At 46.9% G+C, this 14338-nt stretch overlaps 1 protein-coding gene across 2 annotated transcripts in view; it reads left to right on the forward strand.

The window, feature by feature from the left end:
• The window catches only part of LOC122542619 (nuclear receptor ROR-alpha A), an 873418-nt gene that overhangs the window by 774017 nt on the left and 85063 nt on the right, over positions 1-14338 (forward strand). For both annotated transcript variants that reach the window (XM_087982159.1, XM_087982160.1), the window contains one exon: positions 12972-13057. In XM_087982159.1, coding sequence (XP_087838285.1) covers positions 12972-13057 — 86 coding nt within the window. The remainder of the gene's footprint in view (positions 1-12971; positions 13058-14338) is intronic.

Here is a 14338-nt window from a genome sequence, read left to right on the forward strand (position 1 = left end):
ACCCAATTTACAGCCCATTCAGTCTACACTCATTCATCAGCAAAGAAATGGAATAGGCCACCAGTGTTACCAAGCGACACCTGCTCAGCAGTAACCTGCTCAGAGTCGTGCAGTTTGGGTTCTGCCAGGGCCACTCCGCTGAATTCCAGGGGAGAGAGGAGAGTGTGGCATCTAGGAGCCCGAGCAAAACTGGAGTCATTGGGGAATCCGGGTAAACTCTCTGCTGGTTGGCGTCCTACCTGGCATATAGGACGACAGTTGTGGTTGTTGGAGGTCAATCATCTCAGCTCCAGGATGTCTCTGCAGAAGTTCCTCAGGGTAGTGTCCTAGGCCCAACTACCTTCAGCTGCTTCATCTTAAGGCCAGACAGAGGGTTGTGTACCGATGATTGCACAGTATTTAGCACCATTCACGACTCCTCAGACACTGAAATCCTCCTGTCCCGTTTGACCCAGACCTGGACAATATCTAGATTTGGCCTGATACAGCAAGTAACTTTCAAGCCGCATGGTGCCAGGTAATGACCATATTCTAAACAACGGAATCTAACCACCACCCCTTTCACCCAAGTCTCCCATCATCAGCATCCTAGGGGTTACCATTGGCCAGAAACTGAACTGAACCAGCCGTATAACACGATGGCTGCAAGAGCAGGTCAGAGGCAAGTAACTCCACTCCTGCCTCCCTAAAGCCTATCCGCCATCCACAAAGCTCAAATCAGAATCCAGTGAAATACAAGGGATGAGTATATCTCAAGAAGCTTGACACCATCTACAGAAAGGAGAAAGTGAGGTCTGCAGATGCTGGAGATCAAAGTTGAAACTTTATTGCTGGAACAGCACAGCAGGTCAGGCAGCATCCAGGGAACAGGAGATTCGACATTTCGGGCACAGGCCTGAAGAAGGGCCTGTGCCCGAAATGTCGAATCTCCTGTTCCCTGGATGCTGCCTGACCTGCTGTGCTGTTCCAGCAATAAAGTTTCAACCATCTACAGAAAAGCATCCCACCTGATTTGTACCCCATCCAACACGATTCACTTCCTCCACCACTGATGCTCAGCAGTGCGTACTAAGGTAACTCCACTGAAATAACTCATAAGTCCCCCTTTATTTACTTGTGGAGAATCTTTGCCACTGATCCAGCTCTCTGAGTGAACAGAACCTCCCCTGACACTCCTGTCCTTATAGGAGAAAGTGAGAACTGCAGATGCTGGAGATCAGACTCGAGAGTGTGGTGCTGGAAAAGCACAGCAGGTCAGGCAGCATCTAAGGATGCTGTGCTTTTCCAGCACCACACTCTCGACTCCGTATGTCAGCCAGGGCTCTCTAATTAGTCCAGATTAACAGCCCCCAATCAGGGAACTCATATTCTGTGAGGTCCACCTGGCTGACCTTGTTACAATTGCTCCACGGACAAGATACACGGCAATAATTCACCAAGACTCTTTGAAACAGTACCGTCCAAACCCCTTGACCACTACCATCAAGAAAGGCAGTCGATACATGGAGATAATCCCACCTGCAAGTTCCTTCCAAGTCACATGGTCTCAAAACGATGTTATCTTCCCAGTGCTGTCATTGGTCAAAATCACGGAACTCTCTCAGAGCATTGTGGGTGTGCTGACATCCCCAAGTATTGCAACCGTTCAACAAGCCAGCTCAGCGTCAACCTCTTCAGGTCAGTATAGAGTCATAGAGATGTACAGCACAGAAACAGACCCTTCGGTCCATGCCGACCAGATATGCCAACCCAATCTTGTCCCATCTGCCAGCACCCGGCCCATATCCCTCCAAACCCTTCCTATTCATATACCCATCCAAATGCCTTTCAAATGTTGCAGTTGTACCAGCCTCCACCACTTCCTCTGGCAGCTCATTTGGGTGGGTCATAAATGCTCACCTAGCCAGTGATGCCCACACATTCCATGAACAAATCAGTTTAAAGGGCTTGTCGATGAATGCACCATGTTGAGTGTCATTAATGACTCAAAGCGGCTCAACTCTCGTTGCAGCAAGACCCAGACAACAGCCAGCTCGGGTTGATCAATGGCAAGCAATATTCGCACCACACAAGTGTCAGGCAATGGGTTCGTCCAACAGGAGAGAGTCTAACCATCTCCCCTTGACATTCAGTGATCTTATCCAATGATCCGCACCTTGGAAGTTGTCATTGACCAGAAAATAACTGAATCAGCCCTTATAAACACAGTGGCTACAAGAGCAGATCAGAGGCTAGGAATTCTACGGAATGTAACTCACTTCCTGACGCCCCAGAGTCTCTCCACCATCTACAAGGCACAAGTCAGGAGTGTGATGGGATACTCCCCACATATCTGGATGGGTGCAGCTCCAACAACACTCGAGAAGCTTGACAGCATCTGGGACAAGACAGCGAATTTGGTTAGCATCCAGCATCACCTTCCATGACAGGCACACAGTGACAGCAGTGTGCACCATCTCACTCACGAGGGCTTCATCAGTTTCCAACCCTACAGCCTCTACTATCCAAGGACAGCAGGCATGTGGGAATGCAAGTATCTGCAGGCTCTCCTCAGACTCATCCTGGCTTGAAAATATTTCACTCTTCCTTCATTGTCACTCTGTCCTAAACTGAGAACTCCCTTTTTAACCAGCATTGAGGTTGCATGTGTACCATTCAGTAAGGCATCTCACAACCACCTCCTCAATAGGATGGGCAATAAATGTCCATCCAAACCCCATGACCTCTACCATAGAGAAGGGGAAGGGCAGTCGATACATGGGGACAACACCACTTGCCAGTGATGCTCATATGCTGTGAAAGAGTAAAATAAGGTATTACCATTCTCATAGTGCAACAGTCCTTCCAGACTGCCCCTATGACAGTGCAGCACTCCCTGTGTACAGAGTCTGTGATGGTACAATACTCCATCTGTACTGCCACTCTGACAGTACAGCACTCCCTCTGCACTGCCCCTCCAACAGTGTAGATCCATACTGCCCCTCAGATAGAAAAGGCCCCATGACATTGTAACACTCCCTCCTCTGATAGCTCTCTCAATCATGGGTTGGAATATCAGCCAGTATCACAGGCTCAAGTGTGACTTGAACTCATAAACTTTAACTCAAACACGAGGAAGCATCACTGATTTGATTTCCTGTTAGTTTGATATTGTGGCCCCCACCGGCAGGCTGGAATGTGCCAATATTACATGGAATAGAACGTAGAGCAGCTCTCCAGTCAGACATAGGTTCGGGACTACTTGTGACAAGTGCACTGTCTCTGTGCTGGGGATGGAACCATTTATATTTCTCAGGTTTGACCAAAAGGAAAGTGAGAAAGTGAGCACTGCAGATGAAGGGCTTATGCCTGATATGTCGATTCTCCTGCTCCTCGGATGCTGCCTGACCGTTTGTGCTTTTCCAGCGCCACACTCTTCCAAACTGACAATTGTACCTGACAATTGAGGCAGAGACACAGACACTTTGCAACTGTAATGCAAGCTGCTTTTTTTTCCCCTCTTTGCAATGATAGAAAGAATCAGACAGCAGCGAGTGGCAATGAAAATTCAAGGCAGACTTTTCGATAGGAACTTTAAAAGCTTCAGGGAGTAACAATATTAACCAGGATCAGCAAGGGGCAGCTGCTGCAGTTTTGGAACCGATACTTTCGTACTTGAGTAGTTTTGGTCAAATCATTTCTGTGCTTGTCCATTTCGTCTCTCGGGAGGGTGAGGCTTCAATGTCGCCTTCCTGCTAGTCAGACTGAGGACTGTCATCACGTTTCTCAGCTCTGGAAATACACAGTCAGTCAACTGGGAAAGAGGAATTGCAACTCTATAATCTGAGGTGTCACACTGGTCAGTTACACTGTTGGTAATGGACCTGATTAGAGGTGAGAGTGTGGTGCTGGAAAAGCACAGCAGGTCAGGCAGCATCCGAGAAACAGGAGAATGGCCGGTTTTATCGCTGATTAGAGGGCATGGCAGCAATAACAGTGACTCACCTCCATGATAGCTACCCTACCTCTGGACTAGGAGGGCTAGATTCAAGTCGCGCCTGCTCCAGAGGTGATTCATAACATCTCTGAACAAGTTGATTTAAAAAGATACCTTTACAAGCAGGGATCCATTAGGGTCCACAGTCGTTTGTCATTTATACAAATGATTTGGATGAGAATATAGGAAACAGGGCTAGTAAGTTTGCAGATGACACCAAAATTGGTGGTGTAGTCGACAGTGAGGAAGGTTATCTAAGACCACAATGGGATCTTGATCATTTGCGCCAAAGGGCTGAAGTGTGGCAAATGGAGTTTAATTTAAATAAATGCGAGATGTTGCATTTTGGTAAGACGAACAAGGGCAGGACTTATACAATTAATGGTGGGGCCCTGGATACTGTTGTAGAACATAGAGACCCAGAGGTTCAGGCACATAGTTCATTGAAATGTGCACTACAGGCAGACAGGGCGGTAAGGAAGGCATTCAGCACACTTGCCTTCATTGCTTGCATCATTGAGTAAAGGAATTGGAATGCCACACTGCAGCAGTTGTATAGAACATTGGTGAGGCCACTTTTAGAGGGAGATGGGCCAAAGGCAGGCAAATGGAACTAGTGTAGTTTGAGGAACTTGATCGGCTTGGATGAGTTGGACCCAAGGGTCTGTTTCCGTGTTGCATGACTCTATGACACTGAGTTACCTGCAGCAGGTCAAACACAGAAAGAGCCATCTAGCGACCCTGAGCTGTCATGTCGCCACGTGGGAACTTGGGAATGTGTTCTTAACAGATCAGTGTGTTTTTCTTAAGCCTGGTTCCCAGCAGCTTCTCGGGTGACATCTGTGACACTGGGCTCAACTCAGGTGTTTGAGCTGAAATATTACGAAATGAAACCTCGCGATTTTAGCATGCTGCCAGATTTGCAACTTGCGACTTTGCAAATGCAAATTGCACGTAAACTACAGCTTAACCGAATGACATTTTCCAACTGGGCTTTGCAGCTGCCCTTTGGGAACCTCAATAACCGTTTTCAGAGCTACACTGCCACCTCTTGCTGTCTCCTTGTAACTGCAGAAGAAAAGAAAGCTGGCCGGATCTTAACAGGAACTGCCCTGCAGGGATTGACTGGGTGATGCCAGGAGAATGTTTCCTCTTGTGGTCATCCAGAATGAAGGGTCACAGTTTCAAAACCTAGGGATCTCCCACTTAGGACTTAGGAATATTTTTCTGTTGAGGCATTGTCGGTCTGTGGAATTCTTTTCCTCAGCCCCCGCAGTGGCTGGGTCGTTCAAGGTTGAGGGACTGATTAAGTCGACAGAGGATTTGTGCATGGTGGGGGTGAGACAGGAAAATGGAGTAGAGGCCACAATCGAATTGACCAAGAGCTGATCCATACAGCACTGCAGATTCGAGCGACTGAAATGTAACTTCTAACTCGTACATTCTTGTCTGTGTGGAGTTAGAATTTAGGATTAGCTTCATTGCCTCATGTACTCACATGAGGAATCGCCACTCACGATGGCTAGGTACAGACTCCTACATCTACATTCTCAGGGAGAAAAGAATTAGAAAAATAAAGAAATAAAAAGTTCAGAATAACAGTCCTTCCTGCCCAGTCCACAATGGCACCTAACCTCCAGGCAACAGCAGCCCTGGTTCCATTCCGCACCGGGCCCTGACTCCAGGCCGCACCGGGCCCTGACTTCATTCCACACCGAGCCCTGACTCCAGGCCACACCAGTCCTGATTCAAGGCCGCACCGTGCCCTGACTCCATTCCACACTGAGCCGTGCCTCCAGGCAGCACCAGCCCTGACTCCAGGCCGCACCGGACCCTGACTCCATTCCACACCGATTCCCCTGACTGCGCCTTGAGACTATAGAGGTTGGGAGACCGCTCTGGAATCATCTTGACGCCAAGTGTCCACGCTGAGGCCACGCCGGGTCAAGAGAGTGCCATGTCGGGCCACCAGCACCATCAGACTGGACTGAGAGCAGAGGGTCCTTTGAGGGGGAGGTGCAGAGAAGAAAAGGAGAGAAGGCCAGAAAATGATTGGGGAAACAAGACTGTAATGAATAAAGTTCTGTCCAGTGAAGCTAATTTCGATAAATCATCCCATTAGCCAAGTGAATCTCTGACTTGCCTCCAATGACAAAATATTATGGAGTGTTCCTGCAACAAAAGTAACTCAGAGCTGGTCATTGAGAGATGAGCAGATAGACAGCTGATATGTCAGGGGAATCTGGTGACAATGTGACAACCCAGAGAATGTGAGGACTGCAGATGCTGGAGATCAGAGTCAAAATGTTTCGAGCATAGGCTCTTCATCATTTCAGATAAAGGGCTTATGCCCGAAACGTCGACTCTCCTTGTCCTCGGATGCTGCCTGACCAGCTGAGCTTTTCCAGTGCCACACTTTGTGGCAAAGTAACAAGCATGATTCCAAGTGCTTACATTTGGAAGTCAGGCTGAAATAACTCCACAGAGGTCAGTGTCCCATTACCAAATCACCCTTTATGTACACGTGGAGAGTCCTTGACTCTGGCACAGCCTCATCAGAGTCAGCGCCCAGAGTATAAGAACCCCTGACCCTCCTGTTTATTTTTTTTTAATTTTTTTTTAAGCATGTCACGTCGGTAAATGGTGACCGGGGGAGACCTTGTGAAATTGTTTCCATTGTCTGCTGAAATGACTCCACAGGAGCCGGTATCCCATCACTAAGTCATTCTTCATTCACACGTGAAGAATCCTTGACCCTGACCCTCCTGTTTAGATCTGTCAGCCAGGGCTTCCTGATTGGACCAGATTAACAGCCCAATCAGGGAACCCATATTCTATGAGGTCCACCTGGCTGTCCTTGTTACAGTCACTGCACAGAGTATGGTCTGTTTGTAATGGGGATGTGGGTGCGATCTATTTGTAATGGGGATGTGGGTGCGGTCTGTTTGTAATGGGGATGTAAGTGCAGTCTGTTTGTAATGGGGATGTGGGTGCGGTCTATTTGTAATGGGGATGTGAGTGCGGTCTATTTGTAATGGGGATGTGAGTGCGGTCTGTTTGTAATGGGGATGAGAGTGTGGTCTGTTTGTAATGGGGATGTGGGCGTGGTCTGTTTGTAATGGGGTGTGGGTGTGCTCTGTTTGTAATAGAGATGTGGGTGTGGACTGTTTGTAATTGGAATGTGGGTGTGGCCTGTTTGTAATGGAGATATGAGTGTGGCCTGTTTGTAATGGAGAGATGGTTGTGTGGCCTGTTTGTAATGGAGAGATGGTTGTGTGGCCTGTTTGTAATGGGGGTGTAGATGCGGTCTGTTTGTAATGGGATTGTGAGTGTGATCTGCTCTCACAGGAAGAAATATGTTTGCAAGGAAGGTTTAGTAAATAGAAGTAAGTCCATGAGAGTCAGGTATGTTGTAGTTACCTGCACAATCCATCACCCCAGATCTTTAAGCTAAGTGATTTCAAGCTGCACGTTGATTGGTTGTGCTTCTGGTCATGAGTCCAAAGGAGTTCCCAACCCTAATGTGCAGTGTCACGGGATGCACACACGTGTAAACGACCCTGGACAGTGCTGAGAGAGCAGACCCTACGTATGCATGGACACATAGGTGCACAGTACTCATTGACTGGATTTTCCAGATCGTGGTAAAGCCAGGGTCATTGGGAAAGATCACAAGGATCTCTCAATCTCGGCAACATGGACTCTCCATTTCCCATTGCAGTTTCAATCTAACAGCAAATTAGGGGGTCTCCATGCATCGAACAACAGTGATGTCATTCAAACAACCTGGCAGTGAAATATTACCATTGGCAGCAAACCAGTAATCTTAAATATAAAACCCAAAAATAATAGAGTGGATTTCATGTTTCTTGACTGCGTGGGTTTCCTCCGGGTGCTCCGGTTTCCTCCCACAATCCAAAAATGTGCAGGTTAGGTGAATTGGCCGTGCTAAATTGCCCGTAGTGTTAGGTGAAGAGGTATATGTAGGGGAATGGGTCTGGGTGGGTTGCGCTTCGGCGGATCAGTGTGGACTTGTTGGGCTGAAGGGCCTGTTTCCACACTGTAAGTAATCTAATCTAATCTTGACAGAGTGAGGCCTGTGGAACAAAAACCAAGTGTCAGTTTGCTCTCAGGTTGGCTGCCTGTTTGGCCAGTCACATGTCAGATGGTCAATTAGTGACCATTCAGCAGGAAGAAGGCCAACTAGAAAGTCAAAGGTCGTCTCCGTTCCCCAGTCAGGAGTGTAGGCAGGATGCCATCCAGCACAGGGGTAATAGTCACAAGCAGGGGGTAGGCTACAAAAGCCAGTTGATCTCTGACTTTCAATAAAGACTGACTCTAAGTATATAAAAGAGGCACTGTCACTTTCCCCAGCGAAATCTGCTGAGAAGTAACAGCAAAATGGGAGAACATGAGGACTGCAGATCAGAGTCGAAACGTGTGGCATCCTGAAAAGCACAGCCAGTCAGGCAGTATCCGAGAAGCAGGAAAGTCGACACTTTGGGCATAAGCCCTTCATGAGGAATATGGGGAGGTGGGGGAGTAGGTGGGGTGAGGGTCGGTGCGGCTCATGCCTGAGACGTCAATTCTCCTGCTCCTGGGCTGCTGCCTGACCTGCTGTGTTTTTCCAGCGCCACACTTTTCCACCCGAGTAACAACAAAACACTGTAGATGCTGGAAGCCTCAAGTATAAATAGAAGTTGCTTGAGTTTGTGAAGAGAGAAACAGAGTTCACATTAACCTTTTTCAGATCGCTGGCCGGGTACTGTTAACGATGGCCGTGCTAGGAGGCCTTTCCTTTGCCCTTGTGATGCCTCGTCTGTCGCAGTCATCACGGGGCACTCTGAAACTGCTGAAGACCATAGGATTTAGGAGCTGGAGTAGACCAATCAGCCCCTGAGTGTGCTGTGCCATCAATGAGATCATGGCGGATCTGGTCATCCTCAACGCCACTTTCCCACCTTTTACTACAACCCTTGATTCCCTTTGTTGGTTAAAAATCTGTCTGTCTCATTGAATGTGCCTAATGACCCAGCCTTGACAGCCCTCTGTGGTAAAGATTTCCGCAGATTAATAACCTCCTCACTTCTGCCTTACTCTCAGATTATACCCTCTGGCTTCAACTGTCCCACACAAGGGGAAGCAGCTTCTCAGTATATACCTTGTCAAGTCCCCTTAGAATCTCATATGTTTCAACGAAATGGCCTCTCATCCTTTATCATCTTCTCTGCCTCATGTCTGACGTCCTAAAACTGCAGTGGACAGTGAAAACTTGCAGATAACTGGGTCTTTAGCAAGTACAAAAGTTTGCAACCTCATTTCAGAACGTTGGTGAGCAACTGATTTCAGCACCCACTTGCTATCTGGGACTGGTAGGATTACCAACCCAACATCACCACACTTTGTTTTTCATTTACGAGTCTGCCTGACTTGTGGGTTTCAAATCCAGATCAATATTTAGTGAATTTAATAATTGACACACAGTCTACATGGATTTCAGTAAGGCCTTTGGTAAGGTTCCACATGATAGGCTGCTCTGGAAGGTTAGATCGCATGGAATCCGGGGGGAGCTGGCAAATTGGATACACAATTGGCTTGTTGGTAGGAAGCAGAGGGGAATAATGGAAGGATGCTGTTGGATTGGAGGTCTGTGACTAATGGAGTGCCCCAGGGGTCAGTGCTGGGCCCAGCGCTGTTTGTTATCTGTATCAATGGTTTGGATGAGAATGTACAAGGCATGATTAGTAAGTTGCAGATGATACTAAAATAGGCGATATCGTGGGCAGTGAGGAAGGTGCTCAGAAATTGCAGCAGGGCCTTGATCATTTGGGGAAGTGGGCTGAGAAATGGCAAATGGAGTTTAATAGATAAGTGTGAGGTCTTGCATTTTGGAAAGTCAAATCAAGGTAGGAGTTTCATCTTGATTGGCAGGGCCTAAAGGAGTGTAGTGGAACAGAGGGACCTTGCAGTTCAGGTGCACGGTTCTCTGAAAGTGGAGTCCCAGGTAGACAGGGCAGTGAAGGAGGCTTTTGGCACACTGGCCTTCATCAGTCAGGGCATTGGGTAGAGAAGTTGGAAAGTTATGTTGGATTTGTACAGGGTGTTGGTGAGGTTGACTTGGAGTATTGTGTTCAGTTTTGATCACCTTGCTATAGGATGGATGTTATTAAACTGGAAAGAGTGCAGAAGAAATTTACAAGGATGTTGCCAGGACTCAAGGGTCTGAGTTATGGGGAGAGGCTGGACAAACTAGGACTTTGTTCTTTAGAGAGTAGGAAACTGAGGGAGAATCTTATGGAAGTGATTAAGATCACGAGAGTCATGGATAGGGTGAATGCACTCAGTCTATTTCCCAGGGTTGGGGAAGCTAGGAGGAGAGGGCATCAGTTTAAGGATAGAGGGAATAGAATAAAAGGGAACCTGAGGAACACCATTTTTACACACAGGGTGGTACACGTGTGGAATGAGCTGCCAGTGGAAGTGGTTGAGGCGGGTACATTAACAACATTTAAAAGGCATTTGGACAAATACACGGACAGGAAAAGTTTAGAAGGATATGTGCCAAGTGCAGGGAAATGGGGTTAGTGTGGACGGACATTTTGATCAGTAGGGACCAGTTAGGGCCAAAGGGCCTGTCTCCGTGTTATCGGACTTTATGACACTATGACATGTACACAAATCCAAAGATGTACAGGTTGGGTGAATTGGCCATTCTAAATTATCTGTAGTGTCCAGGGACGTGCAGGCTGGGTGGTTATGGGGTGCTGGATCCAGGTGAGGTATTCTTCAAAGGGTTGGTGCAGACTCGCTGGGCTGAATGGCCTCTTTCTGCGTTGAAGGAGATGAAGTTAGAAACCGAGAAAGCAAACTTTAATTTGCTTAATTCTTTTAAAAATGTGTCGAATTTATTGTCACAGTGGAGAAATTTGATTTGATTTGATTTATTATTGTCACGCACCTACGTACAGTGAAAGATTCTGTTTTGCTTGCAGTGCAGACAGACCATAATCATACAAAGTGCATCAGGGTAATGGAACAGAGCGAGGAATGCAATATTCATATGCAAAGAAAGTGCACAAAAAGCAAGATTTGACATTCCGTTGATATAAAACAATGCTTTTGGAGTGAATAAGATAGATTGGCTGCAATAATTCTGCCATTGACCCACATTCCACATTTCCATGAACCATTATTAGTTTAATGTTCAAAGTTTGGGAGAAGGTTTGTAGCTCGGGTGCTCGTTGTTGTGGTTCTGTTCGCCGAGCTGGGAATTTGTGTTGCAGACGTTTTGTCCCCTGTCTCGGTGACATCCTCAGTGCTTGGGAGCCTCCTGTGAAGCGCTTCTGTGATCTTTCCTCCGGCATTTATAGTGGTTTGTCTCTGCCGCTTCCGGTTGTCAGTTCCAGCTGTCCGTTGCAGTGGTCGGTATATTGGGTCCAGGTCGACGTGCTTATTGATTGAATCTGTGGATGAGTGCCATGCCTCTCGGAATTCCCTGGCTGTTCTCTACTATTATAGGACAAGCCAAACAGAGAACAGCCAGGGAATTCCTAGAGTCGTGGCACTCATCCACAGATTCAATCAATAAGCACATCGACCTGGACCCAATATACCGACCACTGCAGCGGACAGCTGGAACTGACAACCGGAAGCGGTAGAGACAAACCACTATAAGTGCCGGAGGAAAGATCACAGAAGCGCTTCACAGGAGGCTCCCAAGCACTGAGGATGTCACCTAGACAGGGGACGAAACGTCTGCAACACAAATTCCCAGCTCGGTGAACAGAACCACAACAACGAGCACTAATAGTTTAATGTTTTCAAAGACTTTTACATGAAAACAAAATGTGTAAGCATGAGAGCTCTTAGTGATTGCATTGATTTTCCATTGATTTGCCTCTAAGAAGACATCGACAGAGTCCACTTCACAGAAGCTGAGAATTATTGAGAGCAACTCAAGTAGGGGTTGCACAGTGCTGCCTCACAGCACTGGGGACCCGGGTTCGATTCAAGCCTTGGACCACTGTCTGTCTGAAGTTTCCATGTTTCCCCTGTGTTGGGTTTCCTCCCACAGTCCAAAGATGTGCAGGTTAGGTGATTGGACTTGCTAAATGCAGGGTTACAGGGATGGAGTGAGTCTAGGTGGAGTGCTCTGTGGAAGGTTGGTGCAGAATGAATGACCTCTTCCTGCACTGTAGGGATTCTAAAACATATTCATAACGTCATGTCCAAGTATGGACTCCATTGTCTTCCATTCCAGTGATGGTGAATGGTGACTGTCTCCACTTCCCTGCTGATGCAACATCTAGGCCACTCTATCGTTCTGAAAGAAGTGGTTTTGTTCAGCTAGAATTGATCCAACACTATTGGTGCTCATCCTCAATTCTGCTCCCTCATGCATTCGCCAAACGTCCTTAAGCAATCTGACCCCATGATTTTGTTTCTTACCTAAAAACGAGTAGTTACCTAACACTGTCAGTCAGGGTGTTCTGCATTAAACAAAAACTTACTGTCTGGCTTGACACCTTCAGAAATCTTGAAAGCCATGAATTGACCCACATTCCACATTTCCATGAACCATTATTAGTTTAATGTTCAAAGTTTGGGTGAAGATTTGTAGCTCGGGTGCTCGTTGTTGTGGTTCTGTTCGCCGAGCTGGGAATTTGTGTTGCAGACTTTTCGTCCCCTGTCTAGGTGACATCCTCAGTGCTTGGGAGCCTCCTGTGAAGTGCTTCTGTGATCTTTCCTCCGGCATTTATAGTGGTTTGTCTCTTCCGCTTCCGGTTGTCAGTTCCAGCTGTCCGCTGCAGTGGTCGGCATATTGGGTCCAGGTCGATGTGCTTGTTGATTGAATCTGTTTCACAATGACGTTTTTACATGGGCAATGATGAGCAGGATATTAGATCGTTCTGTGGTGAGAAAAGATTTGCTTTGGAAATGGTTTGAACGACATAAAAACTAAGGTTGTGATCAAACATGTTTTATTCTGTTCCAGCTCAAATTGAAATTATCCCATGCAAGATCTGTGGAGATAAATCGTCAGGAATCCATTATGGCGTCATTACATGTGAAGGCTGCAAGGTAGGTAATAGCCCACTGTTTGTGGAACATTGAGGAATTTGGGGAAAGTGTCGTGAAAAAATGTGGAGGGTCAGTGTTATAGAATTTCCTAGTGTTTTTGGTAAATCACCGCAAAGAAGGAATTATCCATGCAAGAAAGCCTAGAATGGGGTGGCTGAGTGGTTAACATCAACACCTCCCAGCGCCAGGGACCCGGGTTCGATTCCAGCCTTAGGCGACTGTCGCTGTGGAGCTCGCACGTTCTCCCTGTGTCCGCATGGGTTTCCTCCAGGTGCTCGGATCTCTCCCCACAGTCCAAAGACATTTGGGTTAGGTGGATTGGCCATGCTCAATTGTCCAGGGATGTGCAGGCTAGGTGGATTAACCATGAGAAATGCAGGGTGGGTCTGGGTGGGATGCTCTTTGGAGGGTTGGTATGGGCTGAATAGCTTGCTCCCACACCGTAGGAATTCTATGATTATTAAAGGGAATGTGACAGCACGAATGGAAAATTGTTTATGCAACATTTCACAGCCAAAGTGCTTGTGAAAAACGTGTAATTTTGATTTGGCGATGCCGGTGTTGGACTGGGGTGTACAAAGTTAAAAATCACACAACACCAGGTTATAGTCCTACAGGTTTAATTGGAAGCACACTAGCTTTCGGAGTTATTTTGACAACATGATAAACTGCAGGAGCTGGACACAGCAAGTTTCCACAAACAGCAATGGCATGACTGAGCAGATAATCTGTTTGACAGTAGGGGTTGGGAGATACATGTTGATGATGACAGTGGAATTCAAAATGTAGGAAAGCTTTTGACACAGTGATTGTGACCCTATCTCTGAGGCAGGAGACCTGTGCTCAAATCCCAGAATTATGCAATACCATCTCCAAACAATTTGATATGGAAAATGTCCGAAATTGTGTTTGTGTTGACCTAACTGATGTCTTCAAAGTTGAGATAAGAGCAGTAAGCATGATTTTGGTTGGTTTGGGAGATGATTGAGGGCACAAATTAAACACAGCCATTAAAAGGTTTAAAAAAATTTAATTTGCACATGGAAGGCTTTCCCACACAGTTATAGTCATAGAGTAATACAGCATGGAAACAGACCCTTCAGCCCAAACTGGTCCATGCTGACCATGGTGCCCACTCGGCGAGTTCTAATAGCCCACGTTTGTTCCATATCCCTCTAAACCCATCCCATCCATGTGCCTATCCAAATGTTTTTTTAAATGTTGTTATTGTACCTGCCTCAACCACTTCCTCTGGCAGTCCAGTCCATATATGCACCACTC

The sequence above is a fragment of the Chiloscyllium plagiosum genome, unplaced genomic scaffold (genome assembly GCF_037043375.1).
Source record: "Chiloscyllium plagiosum isolate Xiang-an unplaced genomic scaffold, Cpla_swu_hap1 HiC_scaffold_42, whole genome shotgun sequence".
Classification (NCBI taxonomy): Eukaryota; Metazoa; Chordata; class Chondrichthyes; order Orectolobiformes; family Hemiscylliidae; genus Chiloscyllium; species Chiloscyllium plagiosum.